Raw genomic sequence first — 24,260 nt, 5'->3', positions numbered from 1 at the left:
TCTCAGCTTGGCAAAACGAATTGGAATGGAAGGATGGGGGATTGAGGACGCCACAAGACCTCATGGAAAGGAGCCTTGATAAGTCAAGGTGCTTTGGAGCTGCTTCACACAAACTCAAAAGACTTAGAACAATAGTTTTTAAGAAAACTAGAAAACTGAATAATTCTTATTACTTTCCAAATGGGGTGATTTACAATGAAGCAAAGACTAGAGCTTTATAGGCTCGACAAGGACAGACTCTAACAGTCATAAAATGATAAAAGGAAACAAAAAACTTGAACTTAAAGTCTTGGGAGCAAAGGCTTTGATGACTCCATGGATATAGCCGTTAGACTTGATTTGCTTCTTCCAAAAGAGAAACTTGTGAAGACTTGTATCTTGATAGCTTCTGGACGTGGCCATGATCTTCAAGCCTTCCTGAAATTCTCCTTGGCCTCTGTAAAAGAGAATATGGCCGTTGGTTTTTGGCAAAAATCTGTAGAAACTCTCCAAAGCATTTAGTGTAGATGTTGCCAAATATGGAAGGTTGATGGGAAGAGAGATCCGCCTGATCTCCTGGGTGCTGGTGCAGCTGAGGACGTCTTGGATGTCTTCTGAATGGTCTAGAGTATCTCCTGGTTCCCATAGATAGCCCTGGGTCGAACCAAGTTGAATTGGTTGAAGACTTTCCTTAAATAATGTCGTTTGGCCATTGATGCAAACCGCTTGATCTTTTGGTTTGATGGGATGTGTGGGCATGGTGCTTCCTATGATGTTGTGTAGTGCCTCTGAATGACTTAGAAGGTCTCCTGGTTGCCATTCTTGAGGTTGGTTTGATGTGAAACCCGGATCTTCCAAATAAGGCAAGTGTAGAGCTGGTTTGGCCGGTTTTGGGAAATTGATCATATCTTCCAATTTCCTTGGCCATTTATCGAGATCTTGGGCTTTCTGGAAAGCTAATAAACTCCTCTTGACTCCTATGATCGGTTTTGGTTCAGGCCGCTTCTTTTTTGGGCTTGAAGTCTCTTCTAAAGTCGCATACTCGCTGATGGACGGGTTGAGAAACCTCTGAATTGTAAAATTCATAACTTCTTGCTCCTTGAATATTTTGGCCCAATTCCAATTGGCCTGGACTCTTCCTTGAGTGTAGAATCCATAAAAGTTAGCCTCGTGATTTAAACCCTCCTGTTTTGTAAGATATGGCATGTTTAGTGCACATATGTCCTGGCTGGCACCTTGGCTGGTTGAGTAGGGTGTTGGGTCGACCTCTGGTTCAGCTGCTGAATTTCTGGCCGCAACATTCCCTCCCCCTTGAAAAGGTTTCGACCTCGAAACTGTATAACCTGCACCAAGATAGAGCAAGTCAGCTTTCATACTCTTTTGGGATTCTAAGGTCTTACCTTGATATTGTTTTGGTTTGGGGATGGATTGTGCATCAGGTGGCTCTTCTTTCAGCAAATAGGATAGGATCACGCCTCTGCTGTGGACTTTGGCATTGCTTCTTTTCTTCAGTGGATGGTCCTTCATACTCCTAGTAGGCTCAGTCCTGACCATCTTTGGGTTTGATCCTCCTAGCAACAAAAGATTATCCGGTGGGATTTCCTTGAAGCTTTCTCCTTTGCAACCTGAAAAATTCTCAACATTCTGGACAAAGAACAAGTGAATTATATCTGATACTGGAGTTTTATGAACATAATATGTTATGGCCGGATTTACCTTGGGTGCATCAGCATGATGAAGAATGATATTCTTCTTTGGACATATTTGGTTAGATGGCTGCCTTTCTTGCAACTGTTTACCTTGGTTGGTATGACCATCTTTTTGTGATAGCTCAGCTCGGTTTTTATGTTCTTCTTGACTTATCCCTGGATCAAAACATCTTGGCAAAGACAAGTGTATTATACCAAAGTATAGGGATTTATAAACTGAAGAAAACATAGAACAATTAACCTTTAATTCAGCTGTGGCAGTAAGAACTTCTTGTTCTTTATTTGCCTTGTACTCACCTTGATTTCCTGTACCAATTTCACTTTTCCTTGGACAAGACAAGTGCATTAATCTTGTCATGGAATTAATAATAGCATTCTGATCTAGGGTGGAATTTACCTCAGATTTTGGTACTTGAACAACACTTTGTTCAGTTTTCGGTTTCCACTTGTGGTGTGGATTTTGATTGAGCTCATGTACTGATTTGGCCTTTGGAACTGCAGTAAGGATATGTCCCTCATCTAGTATACCTGTACCAAGAATATAAACGTTTAGGCCAGTATCTAAAGGTGGTGTTAGATACTTACCTTGGTTTGACACTTTGGTTACTGGTTTTGCTTCTTTAAGCAACTTGGATTGCTTGTCCTTCTGATCCATTAGAAGGTTTGCTCTTGGTGTGTCATCTCCGTGGGATATAGGCTCTTTAATACCTGTAACAACACTCTTGGACAAAGACAAGTGCATCATACAAGTGGTAGATGATTCATGAAAAGATTTATCAAGTATAGGACTTACCTTGGCCTTTACTTGGACAATAGCTTGCTCTGGTTTGTCTTTGGACCTGATCAAAGTGTTTTGGCCGACACTTGTACTCATCTTCCTGACCTTTGGGATGTCATTATTCTGGTCTAAGCAATGGATAATGGCGTGCCCCTGGTTTGGCTGAAAGTTATCTTGTTGAGACAAGACTCTTTGACCTTCTTGTGCCACTAATCTTCTTGCTTCTTTGGAACCATGAGTTGGATACCTCCTTGGATATAGTTCTTGGATTTCAGAACTTGTAAAATCTGGTGCAAATCTATCCCTCATGACTTCCTTAAGAGCTCTCCACGTTTTGATAGTTGGCTCCTTGTAAAGCCGCCTATCATCTTCTTCTTGTACCCACCATTTCAAGGCTTCTTCTCTAAGTTGATCAATAGCATAAGCTAGCCTCTCTTTCCTCAGGATGTTTTTGAAGTGAAACCATTCATCAAGGTTCCTCTCCCATCTTAGATAACCTCTTTTCCCTGAAAATTTAAAGAGTTCAATTTTATCAGCAAAAGATTTATAATCAAACCGAGAATTAACAACATAAGGGTTGTGGGTTTTAGAAGTTGGAGTTTGATTGATCCTTGAAGGATCTGGTGGCTTGGGCTCAACATATACAGCCCCTGGTACATCTCCAAATCTCCTTTCTCCTTCATGTGGACGTTGGCCTTGTGCCTGATTTCTTTTCTCTAACTGAGCAATCTTAAGTTGGAGCTTTTGTAGAGCTGCGGACTGTTGGCTCAAGGTGGCCCTTAGGTTTTGGCCGTGTATCTCCTCCTCCATTGCTTCCTGAAAACAACCTAAAAGAACAAGTGACGGTATGGAAAGTTTTGGTCTAACCAAAATAAAACAAATGCAAGAATGCAATTTAACTAAACCGAGAAAATATGCAATTATGAACCGAAATGAAGTAACTATACTAAAATGATTTTTTTTTCTTTTGGTTCTCTGAATGCAATCTCGAAATTAAACAATATGGTATGATAAGAGACACAAATGAAAAGAAAATATGGAAAGCAAACTAATGCTGATATTTTTTTTTTGATTTTCTTAATTATGCAAGAATTAACCAACAATATGCAAAAATGATTTAAACTAAGATGCAATATTTTTATTTGGTTTTCTTGATGCAAGCACGAAATGGACAACTAGAAATGGTATGAAAATACTGAGAATGATTTATTTTGGCTTTTAAGTTTATGGATGCAAATGGAAAGGAAACAAATTCAAAACAACATTTTTTTATGGGATTTTCTTTTATGGAAACTAATGAATGCAAACACTTTTCTTTTGGGATTTTCGATTTTAAATGAATCAAAAAAAACTTTTTCGTGGCTTTTAAGAGGATGAACAGAAAGAACACAACAACAAATGCGGAAACAAAACTTGAACAAAGAAACTGTTTTTATGGATTTTCGGTTTACAAGATGGAAAAACAAATGCAAACAATATGAATGATTTTTTTTTTTGAATGCAAATAACAAACTTATGAAACAAATATGGTATGCACGAAATTAATAAAATGCTATGCCTTTTTATTTTTATTTTTATGCAAGATTTAAACAAGAAACAAATATGGAATGCAGATTTTTTTTTTTAAATGAATGCACTAAATCTAAAAATGGCAAGTGGAGCTGGGGAATGAATGCAAACACAATATGATATTTCTTTTTCAAATTTTCGTGAATCAAATGCAAGAAACTTCTTCTCTTTTGTTTTTCTTTTCCTAAGAACAATAACAATGCAAAACCTTTTTTTTTTGATTTATAATTGGAAAAACAAATGCAAACAAGATGAATGATGCAAGGATAGAATTGACCTGATTCAGGAGCTTAAGCTCTGATACCAAATGTTACAGGCTGGAAATCAGGGTGGGCAAGATGGATGATGGAAGCTTGGATGGGTCGACCAAAGAGATGATCGGATGGGCGATATGATGGAATGCAAGTTATGAACCTGAAAACAAATGCAAAAAGAAATGAGATATGATTTCTAATATGATAAAACAAGATAAATAAAGATAGATAGGATGGAATTAGGCTGCTGGTCTTGAGACACTCTCAGCCTAATCAGTTGATGATTGAAGTGGATTGAGATGGTGCTTTGCTTGCTGGACTGATGTCTCTCTCAAGCTTGGCAAACGAATTGGAATGGAAGGATGGGGGATTGAGGACGCCACAAGACTCAAATGGAAAGGAGCCTTGATAAGTCAAGGTGCTTTGGAGCTGCTTCACACAAACTCAAAAGACTTAGAACAATAGTTTTTAAGAAAACTAGAAAACTGAATAATTCTTATTACTTTCAAAATGGGGTGATTTACAATGAAGCAAAGACTAGAGCTTTATAGGCTCGACAAGGACAGAGTCTAACAGTCATAAAATGATAAAAGGAAACAAAATAACTTGAACTTAAAGTCTTGGGAGCAAAGGCTTTGATGACTCCATGGAATATAGCCGTTAGACTTGATTTGCTTCCTTCCAAAAGAGAAACTTGTGAAGACTTGTATCTTGATAGCTTCTGGACGTAGCCATGATCTTCAAGCCTTCCTGAAATACTCCTTGGCCTCTGTAAAAGAGAATATGGCCGTTGGTTTTGGGCAAAAATCTGTAGAAACTCCTCCAAAGCATTTAGTGTAGATGTTGCCAAATATGGAAGGTTGATGGGAAGAGAGATCCGCCTGATCTCCTGGGTGCTGGTGCAGCTGAGGACGTCTTGGATGTCTTCTGAATGGTCTAGAGTATCTCCTGGTTCCCATAGATAGCCCTGGGTCGAACCAAGTTGAATTGGTTGAAGACTTTCCTTAAATGATGTCGGTTTTGCCAATTGATGCAAACCGGCTTGATCTTTTGGTTTGATTGGGATCCGCCTGATCCAGTGTGGCATGGTGCTTCCTATGATGTTGTGGAGTGCCTCTGAATGACTTAGAAGGTCTCCTGGTTGCCATTCTTGAGGTTGGTTTGATGTGAAACCCGGATCTTCCAAATAAGGCAAGTGTAGAGCTGGTTTGGCCGGTTTTGGGAAATTGATCATATCTTCCAATTTCCTTGGCCATTTATCGAGATCTTGGGCTTTCTGGAAAGCTAATAAACTCCTCTTGACTCCTATGATCGGTTTTGGTTCAGGCCGCTTCTTTTTTGGGCTTGAATTCTCTTCTAAAGTCGCATACTCGCTGATGGACGGGTTGAGAAACCTCTGAATTGTAAAATTCATAACTTCTTGCTCCTTGAATTTTTTGGCCCAATTCCAATTGGCCTGGACTCCTCCTTGAGTGTAGAATCCATAAAAATTAGCCTCGTGATTTAAACACTCCTGGTTTGTAAGATATGGCATGTTTAGTGCACATATGTCCTGGCTGGCACCTTGGCTGGTTGAGTAGGGTGTTGGGTCGACCTCTGGTTCAGCTGCTGAATTTCTGGCCGCAACACTGACCCTTCCCGTGGACTGTTTGGGTGTTTTTAGCCCACATGGGCTGTCTGTTCTGTACACACAGGACGTCCGTGGGTGTCCACGAGCACACACTGGACGGCCGTGGCTGTCCGTGTGTGTTCGTGGGTGTCCGTCTGTACACACAGGACGTCCGTGGGTGTCCGTCTGTACACACAGGACGTCCGTGGGTGTCCACCAGCACACACAGGACGGCCGTGGCTGTTAGTGTGTGTCTGTGTCCGTCAGCACACACAGGACGTGTGTGGCTGTCCATCAGTACACATATCACCACGTTGGTCCTTGGACTCAGCACGCTGACCCTTCCCGTGGACTGTTTGGGTGATTTTTGGCCCACGTGGGCTGTCTGTTCAGTACACACAGGACGTCCGTGGGTGTCCGCCAGCACACGCAGGACATCCGTGGCTGTTCGTGGCAGTCCGTCAGCACACACAGGACGTCCATGGCTGTTCGTGTGTGTCTGTGTGTGTCCGTCAGCACACACAAGACGTCTGTGGGTGCCCGTCAGCACACACAGGACGTCCGTGGGTGTCCGTCAGCACACACAGGACGTTCGTGGCTGTCCGTGTGTGTCGGTCAGCACACACAGGACGTCTGTGGCTGTCCATCAGTACACATATCAGCACGTTGGTCCTTGGACTCAGCAGGCTGACCCTTCCCGTGGACTGTTTGGGTGTTTTTAGCCCACATGGGCTGTCTGTTCTGTACACACAGGACGTCCGTGGGTGTCCACGAGCACACAGTGGACGGCCGTGGCTGTCCGTGTGTGTTCATGGGTGTCCGTCTGTACACACAGGACGTCCGTGGGTGTCCGTCTGTACACACAGGACGTCCGTGGGTGTCCACCAGCACACACAGGACGGCCGTGGCTGTCCGTGTGTGTCTGTGCGTGTCCGTCTGTGTCCGTCAGCACACACAGGACGTGTGTGCCTGTCCATCAGTACACATATCAGCACGTTGGTCCTTGGACTCAGCACGCTGGCTCTTCCCGTGGACTGTTTGGGTGATTTTTGGCCCACGTGGGCTGTCTGTTCAGTACACACAGGACGTTCGTGGGTGTCCGCCAGCACATGCAGGACATCCGTGGCTGTTCGTGGCTGCCCGTCAGCACACACAGGACGTCCATGGCTGTCCGTGTGTGTCTGTGTGTGTCCGTCAGCACACACAGGACGTCCGTGGGTGCCCTTTAGCACACACAGGACGTCCGTGGGTGTCCGTCCGCACACACAGGACGTTCGTGGCTGTCCGTGTGAGTCCGTGTGTGTCCGTCAGCACACACAGGACGTCTGTGGCTGTCCATCAGTACACATATCAGCACGTTGGTCCTTGGAGTCAGCAGGCTGACCCTTCTCGTGGACTGTTTGGGTGATTTTTGCCCACGTGGGCTGTATGTTCAGTACATACAGGACGTCTGTGGGTGTCCATCAGCACACATAGGACATCTGTGGGTGTCCGTCTGCACACACGAGATGGCCGTGTGTGTCCGTCAGCACACACAGGACGTCCGTCGCTGTCTGTGTGTGTCCATCTGTGTCCATCAGCACACACAGGATGTCTGTGGCTGTCCATCAGTACACATATCAGCACGTTGGTCCTTGGACTCAGCACGCTGGCCCTTCCCGTGGATTATTTGGGTGATTTTTGGCCCACGTGGGCTGTCTGTTAAGTACACACAGGACGTCCGTGGGTGTCTGCCAGCACACGCAGGACGTCCGTGGCTGTTCGTGGCTGTCCGTCAGCACACACAGGACGTATGTGGCTGTCCGTGTTTGTTCGTGTGTGTCCGTCAGCACACACAAGACGTCTGTGGGTGTCCGTGTGTGTCCGTCAGCACACAGGACGTATGTGGCTGTCCATCAGTACACATATCAGCACGTTGGTCCTTGGACTCAGCACGCTGGCCCTTCCCGTGGACTGTTTGGATGATTTTGGCCCACGTGGGCTGTCTGTTCAGTACACACAGGACGTCTGTGGGTGTCCGCCAGCACACACAGGACGTCTGTTGCTGTCTGTGGCAGTCCGTCTGCAAACAAAGGACGTCAGTAGCTGTCCGTGTGTGTCTGTCCGCACACGTAAGACGTCTGTGGGTGTCCGTCAGCACACACAGGACGTTCGAGTGTGTCCAGTAGCACACACAGGGCGTCCGTGGCTGTCCGTGTGTGTCAGTGTGTGTCCGTCAGCACATACAGGACGTCCATGGCTGTCCATCAGTACACATATCAGCACGTTGGTCCTTGGACTCAGCACGCTGTCCCTTCCCGTGGACTATTTGGGTGATTTTGGCCCACATGGGCTGTCTGTTCAGTACACACAGGACGTCCGTGGGTGTCCGCCTGCACACACAGGACGTCTGTGGCTGTCTGTGGCTGTCCGTCAGCACACACAGGAAGTCTGTGGCTGTCCGTGTGTGTCCGTCAGCACACACAGGACGTCCGTGTGTGGCCGTCATAACACATATCAGCACGCTGGTTCTTGGACTCAGCACGTTGGCCCACGTGGGCTGTCTGTTCAGTACACACAGGACGTCCGTGGGTGTCCGTCAGCACACACAGGACGTCCGTGGCTGTCCGTGTGTGTCCGTCAGCACACATAGGACGTCTGTGGCTGTCCATCAGTACACATATCAGCACGTTGGTCCTTGGACTCAGCACGTGGACCCTTTCTGTGGACTGTTTGGGTTATTTTGCCCCACGTGGGCTGTCTGTTCAGTACACACAAGAAGTCCGTGGCTGTCCGTGTGTGTCCGTCACCACACACAGGACATTCGTGGCTGTCCCTCAGTAAACATATCAGCACGTTGGTCCTTGGACTCAGCACGCTGACCCTTCCCGTGGACTGTTCGGGTGATTTTGGCCCACATGGGCTGTCTGTCCAGTACACACATGACGTCCGTGGGTGTCCACCAGCACACACAGGACGTCTGTGGCTGTCCGTGTGTGTCCGTGTGTGTCTGTCAGCACACACAGGACGTCCGTGGCTGTCCATTAGTACACATATTAGCATGCTGGTCCTTGGACTCAGCACGCTGGCCCTTCTCGTGGACTGTTCGGGTGATTTTGGCTCACGTGGGCTGTCTGTTCAGTACACACAGGACGTCCGTGTGTGTCCATCAGCACACACAGAACGTCCGTGTGTGTCCATCAGCACACACAGGACGTCCGTGTGTGGCCGTCAGCACACATATCAGCACGCTGGTCCTTGGACTCAGCACGCTGGACCTTCCTGTGGACTGTTCGGGTGATTTGGGCCCACGTGGGCTGTCTGTTCAGTACACACAGGACGTCCGTGGATGTACGTCAGCACACACAGGATGTCTGTGGGTGTCCGTCAGCACACACAGGACGTCTGTGGCTGTCCGTGTGTGTCCGTGTGTGTTCGTCAGCACACACAAGACGTCTGTGGCTGTCCATCAGTACACATATCAGCACGTTGGTCCTTGGACTCAGCACGCTGACCCTTCACGTGGACTGTTCGGGTGATTTTGGCCCACGTGGGCTGTCTATTCAGTACACACAGGACATCCGTGGCTGTCCCTCTGTACACATATCAACATGTTGGTCCTTGAACTCAGCATGCTGACCCTTCCCGTGGACTGTTCGGGTGATTTTGGCCCACGTGGGCTGTCTGTTCAGTACACACAGGACGTCCGTGGGTGTCCGCCAGCACACACAGGACGTCTGTTGCTGTCCGTGTGTGTCCGTGTGTATCTGTCTGTGTCCGTCAGCACACACAGGACGTCCGTGGCTGTCCATCAGTATACATATCAGCATGTTTGTCCTGGGACTCAGCATGCTGGCCATTCCCGTGGACTGTTCGGGTGATTTTGGCCCAGGTGGGCTGTCTGTTCAGTACACACAGGACGTCCGTGGGTGTCCGCCTGCACACACAGGACGTCTGTGGCTGTCTGTGGCTGTCCGTCAGCACACACAGGAAGTCTGTGGCTGTCCGTGTGTGTCCGTCAGCACACACAGGACGTCCGTGTGTGGCCGTCATAACACATATCAGCACGCTGGTCCTTGGACTCAGCACGCTGGTCCTTGGACTCAGCACGCTGGCCCACGTGGGCTGTCTGTTCAGTACACACAGGACGTCCGTGGGTGTCCGTCAGCACACACAGGACGTCCGTGGGTGTCCGTCAGCACACACAGGACGTCCGTGGCTGTCCGTGTGTGTCCGTCAGCACACATAGGATGTCCGTGGCTGTCCATCAGTACACATATCAGCACGTTGGTCCTTGGACTCAGCACGTGGACCCTTTCTGTGGACTGTTCGGGTGATTTTGGCCCACGTGGGCTGTCTATTCAGTACACACAGGACGTCTGTGGCTGTCCGTGTGTGTCCGTCAGCACACACAGGACATCCGTGGCTGTCCCTCTGTACACATATCAACACGTTGGTCCTTGGACTCAGCATGCTGACCCTTCCCGTGGACTGTTCGGGTGATTTTGGCCCACGTGGGCTGTCTGTTCAGTACACACAGGACGTCTGTGGGTGTCCGCCAGCACACACAGGACGTCTGTTGCTGTCTGTGGCAGTCCGTCTGCAAACAAAGGACGTCAGTAGCTGTCCGTGTGTGTCTGTCCGCACACGTAAGACGTCTGTGGGTGTCCGTCAGCACACACAGGACGTTCGAGTGTGTCCAGTAGCACACACAGGGCGTCCGTGGCTGTCCGTGTGTGTCAGTGTGTGTCCGTCAGCACATACAGGACGTCCATGGCTGTCCATCAGTACACATATCAGCACGTTGGTCCTTGGACTCAGCACGCTGTCCCTTCCCGTGGACTATTTGGGTGATTTTGGCCCACATGGGCTGTCTGTTCAGTACACACAGGACGTCCGTGGGTGTCCGCCTGCACACACAGGACGTCTGTGGCTGTCTGTGGCTGTCCGTCAGCACACACAGGAAGTCTGTGGCTGTCCGTGTGTGTCCGTCAGCACACACAGGACGTCCGTGTGTGGCCGTCATAACACATATCAGCACGCTGGTTCTTGGACTCAGCACGTTGGCCCACGTGGGCTGTCTGTTCAGTACACACAGGACGTCCGTGGGTGTCCGTCAGCACACACAGGACGTCCGTGGCTGTCCGTGTGTGTCCGTCAGCACACATAGGACGTCTGTGGCTGTCCATCAGTACACATATCAGCACGTTGGTCCTTGGACTCAGCACGTGGACCCTTTCTGTGGACTGTTTGGGTTATTTTGCCCCACGTGGGCTGTCTGTTCAGTACACACAAGAAGTCCGTGGCTGTCCGTGTGTGTCCGTCACCACACACAGGACATTCGTGGCTGTCCCTCAGTAAACATATCAGCACGTTGGTCCTTGGACTCAGCACGCTGACCCTTCCCGTGGACTGTTCGGGTGATTTTGGCCCACATGGGCTGTCTGTCCAGTACACACATGACGTCCGTGGGTGTCCACCAGCACACACAGGACGTCCGTGGCTGTCCGTGTGTGTCTGTCAGCACACACAGGACGTCCGTGGCTGTCCATTAGTACACATAATAGCATGCTGGTCCTTGGACTCAGCACGCTGGCCCTTCTCGTGGACTGTTCGGGTGATTTTGGCTCACGTGGGCTGTCTGTTCAGTACACACAGGACGTCCGTGTGTGTCCATCAGCACACACAGAACGTCCGTGTGTGTCCATCAGCACACACAGGACGTCCGTGTGTGGCCGTCAGCACACATATCAGCACGCTGGTCCTTGGACTCAGCACGCTGGACCTTCCTGTGGACTGTTCGGGTGATTTGGGCCCACGTGGGCTGTCTGTTCAGTACACACAGGACGTCCGTGGATGTACGTCAGCACACACAGGATGTCTGTGGGTGTCCGTCAGCACACACAGGACGTCTGTGGCTGTCCGTGTGTGTCCGTGTGTGTTCGTCAGCACACACAAGACGTCTGTGGCTGTCCATCAGTACACATATCAGCACGTTGGTCCTTGGACTCAGCACGCTGACCCTTCACGTGGACTGTTCGGGTGATTTTGGCCCACGTGGGCTGTCTATTCAGTACACACAGGACATCCGTGGCTGTCCCTCTGTACACATATCAACACGTTGGTCCTTGAACTCAGCATGCTGACCCTTCCCGTGGACTGTTCGGGTGATTTTGGCCCACGTGGGCTGTCTGTTCAGTACACACAGGACGTCCGTGGGTGTCCGCCAGCACACACAGGACGTCCGTTGCTGTCCGTGTGTGTCCGTGTGTATCTGTCTGTGTCCGTCAGCACACACAGGACGTCCGTGGCTGTCCATCAGTATACATATCAGCATGTTTGTCCTGGGACTCAGCATGCTGGCCATTCCCGTGGACTGTTCGGGTGATTTTGGCCCAGGTGGGCTGTCTGTTCAGTACACACAGGACGTCCGTGGGTGTCCGCCTGCACACACAGGACGTCTGTGGCTGTCTGTGGCTGTCCGTCAGCACACACAGGAAGTCTGTGGCTGTCCGTGTGTGTCCGTCAGCACACACAGGACGTCCGTGTGTGGCCGTCATAACACATATCAGCACGCTGGTCCTTGGACTCAGCACGCTGGTCCTTGGACTCAGCACGCTGGCCCACGTGGGCTGTCTGTTCAGTACACACAGGACGTCCGTGGGTGTCCGTCAGCACACACAGGACGTCCGTGGGTGTCCGTCAGCACACACAGGACGTCCGTGGCTGTCCGTGTGTGTCCGTCAGCACACATAGGATGTCCGTGGCTGTCCATCAGTACACATATCAGCACGTTGGTCCTTGGACTCAGCACGTGGACCCTTTCTGTGGACTGTTCGGGTGATTTTGGCCCACGTGGGCTGTCTATTCAGTACACACAGGGCGTCTGTGGCTGTCCGTGTGTGTCCGTCAGCACACACAGGACATCCGTGGCTGTCCCTCTGTACACATATCAACACGTTGGTCCTTGGACTCAGCATGCTGACCCTTCCCGTGGACTGTTCGGGTGATTTTGGCCCACGTGGGCTGTCTGTTCAGTACACACAGGACGTCCGTGGGTGTCCGCCAGCACACACAGGACGTCCGTTGCTGTCCGTGTGTGTCCGTGTGTATCTGTCTGTGTCCGTCAGCACACACAGGACGTCTGTGGCTGTCCATCAGTATACATATCAGCATGTTGGTCCTGGGACTCAGCATGCTGGCCACTCCCGTGGACTGTTCGGGTGATTTTGGCCCAGGTGGGCTGTCTGTTCAGTACACACAGGACGGCCGTGGGTGTCCTCCAGCACACACAGGACGTCCGTGGCTGTCCGTGGCTGCCCGTGTGTGTCCATGTGTGTACGTCAGCACACACAGGACGTCTGTGGCTGTCCATCAGCACACATATCTGCACGCTGGTTCTTGGACTCAGCACGCTGGACCTTCCCGTGGACTGTTCGGGTGATTTTGGCCCACGTGGGCTGTCTGTTCAGTACACACAGGACGTCCGTGGGTGTCCATCAGCACACACAGGACGTCCGTGGCTGTCCGTGTGTGTCTGTGTGTGTCCGTCAGCACACACAAGACGTCTGTGGCTGTCCATCAGTACACATTTCAGCACGTTGGTCCTTGGACTCAGCACGCTGACCCTTCCCGTGGACTGTTCGGGTGATTTTGGCCCACATGGGCTGTCTGTTCAGTACACACAGGACGTCCGTGGCTGTCCGTGTGTGTTCATCAGCACACACAGGACATCCGTGGCTGTCCCTCAGTACACATATCAGCACGTTGGTCCTTGGACTCAGCACGCTGACCCTTCCCGTGGACTGTTCGGGTGATTTTGGCCCACGTGGGCTGTCTATTCAGTACACACAGGACGTCTGTGGGTGTCCGCCAGCACACACAGGACGTCTGTTGCTGTCCGTGTGTGTCTGTGTGTATCCGTCTTTGTCCGTCAGCACACACAGGACGTCCGTGGCTGTCCATCAGTATACATATCAGCATGTTGGTCCTGGGACTCAGCATGCTGGCCCTTCCCGTGGACTGTTCGGGTGATTTTGGCCCAGGTGGGCTGTCTGTTCAGTACACACAGGACGTCTGTGGGTGTCCGCCAGCACACACAGGACGTCCATGGCTGTCCGTGGCTGCCCGTGTGTGTCCATGTGTGTCCGTCAGCACACACAGGACGTCTGTGGCTGTCCATCATCACACATATCAGCATGCTCGTCCTTCCCATGGACTGTTCGTGTACTGATTTTGGACAACTGATGCACCATGTCAGTACACATATCAGCACGCTGGGCCTTTCCGTGAACTGTTAGTGTACTGATCTGGACATGAGCTCGAGTTTTGATGGACTGGACTGTCCAAGTAAGTCTGATTGATGCTAGCCCGAGTTCTAATGAACTGATGGTCCAAGTGTACTTATGCTGGCTCAACTTTTCATAATCCCACCAAGTGTTAACATTTTTCCCTTGGTTTTTAATGTGGTATGATCGAGGCCAAGCGTACTGAAGGGATGAATGAAAACTCTTTTGGGTTTTAATGCTCCGATCAGGATGCTTTTGGCCGAGACTTGTACACATGCGGGCTGCATTTCATCGGCCAATCTGAAATATTAGGGCGAGAGTGAATTTCACCAGGTAAAAATCTCGTACCTCCGACGACGTCTTCTTGTATACTTGAATTTTTTTGGGTTTTTTGTTTTTAACGTTTTGGGGCGGAACGTGTGATTGGAAAGGGGGAGGGTCGAATCTTAGTGACAAAGGGCTGAATCTCAGTGGATCGTGGCAGCAAGGCCACTCTGCCACTTACAATACCCCGTCGCGTATTTAAATCGTCTGCAAAGGATTCTACCCGCCGCTCGGTGGTAATTATAATTCAAGGCGGTCCGAACGGTGCTTCCGCCGAACGGACTTAGCCAACGACACGTGCCTTTGGGAGCCGAAGCTCCTACTGAGGGCAGGCGATCGGGCGGCGGGCGCATCTGTCGCTTCTAGCCCGGATTCTGAGTTAGAGGCGTTCAGTCATAATCCAGCGCACGGTAGCTTCGCGCCACTGCCTTTTCAACCAAGCGCGATGACCAATTGTGCGAATCAAAGGTTCCTCTCGTACTAGGTTGAATTACTATTGAGACACGGGTATCAGTAGGGTAAAACTAACCTGTCTCACGACAGTCTAAACCCAGCTCACGTTCCCTATTGGTGGGTGAACAATCCAACACTTGGAGAATTCTTCTTCACATAGGTTTTGGAACTTGAACAATGGATTGCTCAGATTTCGGTTTCCACTTAGAAGTGGGTTCATGGCTGAGCTTAGGGTCTGGTTCTTTCTTTGGAACTACAATAAGCTTATAGCTTTCATTTGTTCTCCCTGTACCAAGAGCACACACGTCAGTACTAGTATCCAAAGGTGGTGTTAGAAACTTACCTTGGTGGGATACTTTTATGACCGGTTTTGTTTCTTTAAGCAACATGGACAGCGTTGTGTCTTGAGCCATCTTCTGGTCTATCACAAGGGTGACGCCTGGTGATTCCTTTCTTTTGAATTCTTGCTCCTTAAGTCCTGTTACATCACCTTTTGACAAAGACAAGTGCATTACACAAGAATTTGGAACCAATAAACCAGATTGAATAAAACTATCACTTTTCCAATATAAATCTGTTTTCTCTTCTAGTGATGTTTCTATCAATGCTTGCTTAGTAGGAAAAACTACAGCATAGTGTCCTTTCTTATGACATCTATAACATGTCTGATATTTCAAATTCTCAGAGTTAGAAGACTTACCTTGGCTTGATGGCTCTTCTTTATTTGGGTTTAGAATCTCCTTGTCTCTTGGACTTAAATCATGGACAACTTTTGATCTCAACAAGGATTGGGAGATCGTGTCTTCCTGGACCTTAGGACCTGTCTCAACATCTTTGGACAAAGACAAGTGACTCATACAAGTGGGAGATGATTTATAAACAAATTTATCAAGTATAGGACTTACCTTGGCCTTCTCTTGAAAAATCGGTTTGTCTGATTTTTCTTTGTACCTGGCCAACGTGTCTTGGCTGACAAGGTTCTTCTCCATGGACTTTGGGACCTCACAAGGTTGGTATTGATCATAGAAAACCGTGGACCTCTTGTCTGGCCGAATCTGGTCTTGATGGAACAAGCTTCTAGGGCCTTCATTTGGTACTCTTCTCTTTGCCTCTTTATACCCATGGCTTGAAAAACTTCTTGGGTATCTTTCTCTGACTTCTGGTGAGGGAAGTGATGACACATATTTCCTGATCATGACATCTTTAAGATCTTCCCAGTTGGTTACAACCTCTTCTGGACTTTTACCATGTGTCTTATCTACTCTTTTCCACCATGAGTAAGCTTTTCCTGAAAGTTGCTTGATGGCATGAGCTAGCCTATCCTTCTTTGGCACGCCATAGTATGTAAACCAATGATCCATGGTTCTTTCCCATGTTAGATACTCACTTGACCAACTGCTTCCTGAAAAAGAATAAATATTAACATCATCAGCAGAGTTATAATCATGATAAGAATAATTTGAGTATTCATGAGTATAAGAAGTTTGGTGTTTGGTGATCCATGAAGGATCTGGTGGCTTGGGCTCAACATAGCCAGCATCTAGTGCATCTCCAAATCTTCTTTCTCCTTGCTGTGGTCGTTGGCCTTGTGCCTTGTTTCTTTTCTCCAGCTGAGAAATCTGATCTTGTACACCCTTCATAACAGCCAATAGCTGTTTTTGAGAGGCCAATAAGGCTTGGCTTTGTGCTAATTCTTTCATTTCTTCCTGCAAGCAATCACAAAGATCAAGTGAAGAATAGGAAATTTATGGTCGGATCAGAATAAGAACCAAAATGCAAGCTAATTAAAACTAAACCGAGAAAATATGCAATGTTTAACCGAAATAAAATAAATTATGCAAAATGATTTTTCTTTTGGTTTTCTTAATGAAAATCTCGAAATGAAACAATAATAAATGACAATTAACACAAATGAAAATAAAATACGGAAAGCAAACTAATGCTGAATTTTTTTAAAAAAAATTTTCTTTGGATGAAATGCAACAATTAAATATGCAAATGATATAAACTAAAGCTTAAAAAAATATTTTCTTTTTCTTTTCTGATGCAATCACGAAATGTACAAGTAGAAATGGTATGAAAAAATAACTAGCATGATTTCTTTTGGCTTTTGAATTTATGAATGCAAATGAAAAGGAATCAAATTCAAAACATAAATTTTTATGGGATTTTCTTTTATGGAAACTAATGAATGCAAACACTTTCTTTTGGGATTTTTGATTTTTAAATGAATCAAACAAAACTTTTTCTTTTCTTTTTCGTGGCTTTAAAGTATGATGAACAGCAAGAACAAAATATGCAGAAACAAAACTTGAAACAAAAAGAAACAGTTTTTATGGATTTTCGGTTTATGAATGGAAAAACTAATGCAAGCAAGTATGAGATGCAAGGATAGATATCACCTGAGTCAGGAGCTTAAGCTCTGATACCAAAATTTTGTAGGCACAGGGGGGGTAACCCACGAATGGATAGAATGGTGGATCCAAGGTTTCAACCTGAAAACAAAGAGAACCGATTTTTATGCGTTTTTAGAGTTTTATAATGCAAACAGAAACAAATATTAATATGAATCAAAATGATAATATGAATAAAAACAATTAGAAAAGGGATAGATTGATGGAGATGGGATCTTTGTTGCTGGATGTGTATCACTCTCAACAAGGATCAATGGATGGGAGATGAATGAAGATGGAACCGGTCTTGCTGGATGTGTATCACTCTCAAGATCGATTAATGGATGGAGATGGGATGATGGACACCACAAAGCTCTGTGAAAGGAGGCTTTGATAAGTCAAGTTGCTCCAGAGTTGTTTCTCACACACTCAAAAGACTTAGAACAATAGTTTTGACAAAACTAGAAAAACTGAATAATTCATAATACTTTCAAAGATGGGTAATTTACAATGAAACAAAGACTAGAGCTTTATAGGCTCGACCAAGGACTCTCTAACTGTCATAAAATGACATAAGGAAAGAAATAAAAATCGAAATAATAAACTTGGAAGCAAAGGAATTGATGGCTCCATTAAAACTAGCCGTTGGAGGCTTTATGATGAGAATCTTGGCCAAATGAATGTAGATGGTGTTCTCCTTGTATCTGGACGCCTTGGACTGAACCTCGGTCGCTGGTACCTCCTAGATGGCCGGTTTGGACGGTTTGGTGAGACTCTGGTTGAACCATGGATTTCGTAACCACAACACTATGGTTGTCCAAAATCAGCCAAGGGAAGGACCAGCGTGCTGATATGTGTACTGATGGACAGCCACGGACGTTCTGTGTGTGCTGACGGACAGCCACGGACGTCCTGTGTGTGCCGACGGACACACACGGACGTCCTGTGTGTGCTTACAGACACACACAGACGTCCTGTGTGTACTGAACAGACAGCCCACGTGGGCCAAAATCACCCGAACAGTCCATGGGAAGGGCCAGCGTGCTGAGTCCAAAGACCAGCGTGCTGAGTCCAAAGACCAGCGTGCTGAGTCCAATGACCAGCGTGCTGATATGTGTACTAATGGAAAGAAACGGACGTCCTGTGTGTGCTGACGGACACACACGGACTGCCACGAACGTACTGTGTGTGCTGGTGGACACCCACGGACATCCTGTGTGTACTGAACAGACAGCCCACGTGGGCCAAAATCACCCGAACAGTCCACGGGAAGGGCCAGCGTGATGAGTCCAAGGACCAACGTGCTGATATGTGTACTGATGGACAGCCACGGACGTCCTGTGTGTGGTGACGGACACAGGCGGACACACACAGACACACACGGAGAGCCACGGACGTCCAGCGTGTGCTGGCGGACACCCATGGACGTCCTGTGTGTACTGAACAGACAGCCCACGTGGGCAAAAATCACCCGAACAGTCCACGGGAAGGGTCAGCGTGCTGAGTCCAAGGACCAACGTGCTGATATGAGTACTGATGGACAGCCACAGACGTCCAGTGTGTGCTGACGGACACGCACGGACACACACGGACAGCCACGGACGTCCTGTGTGTGCTGATGGACACACATGGACGTCCTGTGTGTTCTGACGGACACCCACAGACGTCTTGTGTGTACTGAACAGACAACACACGTGGGCCAAAATCACCCGAACAGTCCACGGGAAGGGCCAGCATGCTGAGTCCAAGGACCAGCGTGCTGATATGTGTACTGATGGACAGCCACGGACGTCCTGTGTGTGCTGAAAGACACACACAGACACACACGGACAGCCACAGACGTCCTTTGTGTGCTGACGGACAGCCACAGACTGCCACGGACCTCCTGTGTGTGCTGGCGGACACCAACAGACGTCCTGTGTGTACTGAAAAGACAGCCCACGTAGGCCAAAATCACCCGAACAGTCCACAGGAAGGGTCAGCGTGCTGAGTCCAAGGACCAACGTGCTGATATGTGTACTGATGGACAGCCACGGACATCCAGTGTGTGCTGACGGACACACACGGACACACACAGACAGCCACGAACGTCCTTTGTGTGCTGACGGACACACACGGACGTCCTGTGTGTGCTGACGGACACCCACAGACGTCCTGTGTGTACTGAACGGAAAACACACGTGGGCAAAAATCACCCGAACAGTCCACGAGAAGGGCCAGCGTGCTGATATGTGTACGGATGGACAGCCATGGACGTCCTGTGTGTGCTGACGGACACACACAGACACACATGGACAGCTACAGACGTCCAGTGTGTGCTGACGGACAGCCACAGACTGCCACAGACGTCCTGTATGTGCTGGCGGACACCCACAGACGTCTTGTGTGTACTGAACAGACAGCCCAAGGGGGCCAAAATCACCCAAAGAGTCCACGGGAAGGGCCAGCGTGCTGAGTCCAAGGACCAACGTTCTGATATGTGTACTGATGGACAGCCACGGACGTCATGTGTGTGCTGATGGACACACACACACAGCCACAGACGTCATGTGTGTGCTGACGGACACACACGAACGTTCTTTGTGTGCTGACGGACACCCACGGACGTCCTGTGTGTGCTGACGGACACACACGGACACACACGGACAACAACAAATGTCTTCTGTGTGTTGACGGACTGCCACAAACACAAACGTCCTGTGTGTGCTAGCGGACACCCACTGACGTCCTGTGTACTGAACAGACAGCCCACGTGGCCCAAAATCACCCAAACAGCCCAAGGGAAGGTCCAGCATGCTGAGTCCAACGACCAGCGTGCTGATATGTGTACTGATGGACAGAAACGGACGTCCTGTGCGTGCTGACGGACACACATGGACTGCCACGAATGTACTGTGTGTGCTGGTGGACACCCACGGACATCCTGTGTGTACTGAACAGACAGCCCACGTGGGCCAAAATCACCCAAACAGTCCACGGGAAGGGCCAGCGTGATGAGTCCAAGGACCAACGTGCTGATATGTGTACTGATGGACAGCCACGGATGTCCTGTGTGTGGTTACGGACACAGGCGGACACACACATACACACACGGAGAGCCACGGACGTCCAGCGTGTGCTGGCGGACACCCACGGACGTCCTGTGTGTACTGAACAGACAGCCCACGTGGGCAAAAATCACCCGAACAGTCCACGGGAAGGGTCAGCGTGCTGAGTCCAAGGACCAACGTGCTGATATGAGTACTGATGGACAGCCACAGACGGGTGTGTGCTGACGGACACGCACGGACACACACGGAAAGCCACGGACGTCCTGTGTGTGCTGACGGACACACACGGACGTCATGTGTGTGCTGGCAGACACCCACAGACGTCTTGTGTGTACTGAACAGACAACACACGTGGGCCAAAATCACCCGAACAGTCCACGGGAAGGGCCAGCGTGCTGAGTCCAAGGACCAGCGTGCTGATATGTGTACTGATGGACAGCCACGGACGTCCTGTGTATGCTGAAAGACACACACAGACACACACAGACAGCCACAGACGTCCTGTGTGTACTGACGGACAGCCACATACTGCCACGGACGTCCTGTGTGTGCTGGCGGACACCCACACACGTCCTGTGTGTACTGAACAGACAGCCCACGTGGGCCAAAATCACCCAAACAGTCCACGGGAAGGGCCAGCATGCTGAGTCCAAGGACCAACGTGGTGATATGTGTACTGATGGACAGCCACAGACGTCCTTTGTGTGCTGACGGACACACACAGACACACACGGACAGCCACGGACGTCCTGTGTGTGCTGACGGACCCACACAGACGTCCTGTGTGTGCTAAAGGACACCCACGGACGTCCTGTGTGTGCTGACGGACACACACGGACATACACAGACAGCCACGGACGTCCTGTGTGTGCTGACGAACAGCCACGGACAGCCACGGACGTCCTGTTGTCCTGGCGGACACCCACGGACGTCATGTGTGTTTTGAACAGACAGCCCATGTCGGCCAAAAATCACCCAAACAGTCCACTGGAAGGGCCAGCGTGCTGAGTCCAAGAACCAATGTGCTGATATGTGTACTGATGAACAGCCACGGACGTCATGTGTGTGCTGACGGACACGGACGTCATGTGTGTGCTGATGGACACAGACAGACACACACAGACAGCCACGGAGGTCATGTGTGTGCTGGCGGACACCCACAGACGTCCTGTGAGTACTGAACAGACAGCCCACGTTGGCTAAAATCACCCGAACAGTCCACGGGAAGGGCCAACGTGCTGAGTCCAAGGACCAACGTGCTGATATGTGTACTGATGGACAGCCACAGACGTCCTGTGTGTGCTGACGGACAGCCACAGACGCACATGGACAGCCACGGACGTCCTGTGAGTGCTGACGGACACACACGGACAGCCACGGACGTCCTGTGTGTGCTGGTGGACACCCACGGATGTCCTGTGTGTACTGAACAGACAGCCCACGTGGGCCAAAATCACCCGAACAGTCCACGGGAAGGGCCAGCGTGATGAGTCCAAGGACCAACGTGCTGATATGTGTACTGATGAACAGCCACGGACGTCCTGTGTGTGCTGACGGACACAGACGGACACACACAAACACACACGGAGAGCCACAGACGTCCTGTGTGTGCTGGCAGACACCCACGGACGTCCTGTGTGTACTGAACAGACAGCCCACGTGGGCCAAAATCACCCGAACAGTCCACAGGAAGGGTCAGCGTGCTGAGTCCAAGGACCAACGTGCTGATATGTGTACTGATGGACAGCCACGGACATCCGGTGTGTGCTGACGGACACATACGGACACACACAGACAGCCACGAACGTCCTGGGTGTGCTGACGGACACACACGGACGTCCTGTGTGTGCTGACGGACACCCCCAGACGTCCTGTGTGTACTGAACAGACAACACACGTGGGCAAAAATCACCCGAACAGTCCACGAGAAGGGCCAGCGTGCTGATATGTGTACGGATGGACAGCCATGGATGTCTTGTATGTGCTGACAGACACACACAGACACACATGGACAGCTAGAGACGTCCTGTGTGTGCTGACGGACAGCCACAGACTGCCATAGACGTCCTGTATGTGCTGGCGGACACCCACAGACGTCTTGTGTGTACTGAACAGACAGCCTACGGGGGCCAAAATCACCCAAAGAGTCCACGGGACGGGCCAGCGTGCTGAGTCCAAGGACCAACGTGCTGATATGTGTACTGATGGACAGCCACGGACGTCATGTGTGTGCTGATGGACACACACACACAGCCACGGACGTCCTGTGTGTGCTGACAAACACACACGAACGTCCTTTGTGTGCTGACGGACACCCACGGACGTCCTGTGTGTGCTGACGGACACACACGGACACACACGGACAACAACAAATGTCTTGTGTGTGTTGACGGACTGCCACAAACACGAACGTCCTGTGTGTGCTAGCGGACACCCACTGACGTCCTGTGTACTGAACAGACAGCCCACGTGGGCCAAAATCACCCAAACAGTCCAAGGGAAGGTCCAGCATGCTGAGTCCAACGACCAGCGTGCTGATATGTGTACTGATGGACAGAAACGGACGTCCTGTGTGTGCTGACGGACACACACGGACTGCCACGAACGTACTGTGTGTGCTGGTGGACACCCACGGACATCCTGTGTGTACTGAACATACAGCCCACGTGGGCCAAAATCAACCAAACAGTCCACGGGAAGGGCCAGCGTGCTGAGTCCAAGGACCAACGTGCTGATATGTGTACTGATGGACAGCCACGGATGTCCTATGTGTGCTGACGGACAGAGACGAACACACACGGACACACACGGACAGCCACGGATTTCCTGTGTGTGCTGGCGGACACCCACAGACGTCCTATGTGTACTGACCAGACAGCCCACGTGGGCCAAAATCACCCGAACAGTTCACGGGAAGGGTCAACGTGCTGAGTCCAAGGACCAACATGCTGATATGTGTACTGATGGACAGCCACGGACGTACTGTGTGTGCTGACGGACACACATGGACGTCTTTTGTGTGCTGACGGACACACAGACGGACGTCCTGTGTGTGCTGACGGACACCCACGGACGTCCTGTGTGTACTGAACAGACAGCCCACGTGGGCCAAAATCACCCGAACAGTCCACGGGAAGGGTCAGCGTGCTGAGTCCAAGGACCAACGTGCTGATATGTGTACTGACGGACACCCACGGACGTCCTGTGTGTGCTGGCGGACACCCACGGATGTCCTGTGTGTACTGAACAGACAGCCCACGTGGGCCAAAATCACCCGAACAGTCCACGGGAAGGGCCAGCGTGCTGACTCCAAGGACCAACGTGTTGATATGTGTACTGATGGACAGCCACCGACGTCCTTTGTGTGCTGACGGAAACAGACGGACACACACGGACGCACACAGACAGCCACGGACGTACTGTGTGTGCTGGCAGACACCTACGGACGTCCTATGTGTACTGAACAGACAGCCCACGAGGGCCAAAATCACCCGAACAGTCCACGGGAAGGGTCAGCGTGCTGTCCAAGGACCAACATTTTGATATGTGTACTGATGGACAGCCACGGACGTCATGTGTGTGCTGACGGACACACACGGACAGCCCCGGATGTCCTGTGTGTGCTGACGGACACACACGGACGTCCTGTGTGTGCTGACGAACACCCACAGACGTCATGTGTGTACTGAACAGACAGCCCACGTGGGCCAAAATCACTCAAACAGTCCACGGGAAGGGCCAGCGTGCTGAGTCCAAGGACCAGCGTGCTGATATGTGTACTGATAAACAGCCACAGGCGTCCTTTGTGTGCTGACGGGCACACATGGACACACACGAACGTCCTGTGTGTGCTGACGGACACACACGGACGTCCT

The 24,260-nt window shown here is 49.9% G+C and overlaps 1 protein-coding gene across 1 annotated transcript; it reads right to left on the bottom strand.

The window, feature by feature from the left end:
- Window positions 1-281: 281 nt before the first annotated feature.
- LOC117130590 lies at window positions 282-18,284 on the bottom strand (the record flags this gene model as incomplete). Its single annotated transcript, XM_033283354.1, has 2 exons — window positions 17,781-18,284; window positions 282-4,732 (listed from the first exon to the last, which is right to left on the bottom strand). A coding segment is annotated over exon 2 (2,995 nt), but the record flags the coding sequence as incomplete, so codon positions are not given.
- Window positions 18,285-24,260: the final 5,976 nt, after the last annotated feature.

Source organism: Brassica rapa, unplaced genomic scaffold (assembly GCF_000309985.2).
Source record: "Brassica rapa cultivar Chiifu-401-42 unplaced genomic scaffold, CAAS_Brap_v3.01 Scaffold0575, whole genome shotgun sequence".
Taxonomy (NCBI): Eukaryota; Viridiplantae; Streptophyta; class Magnoliopsida; order Brassicales; family Brassicaceae; genus Brassica; species Brassica rapa.
This window is presented reverse-complemented; position numbering and strand designations above follow the sequence as displayed.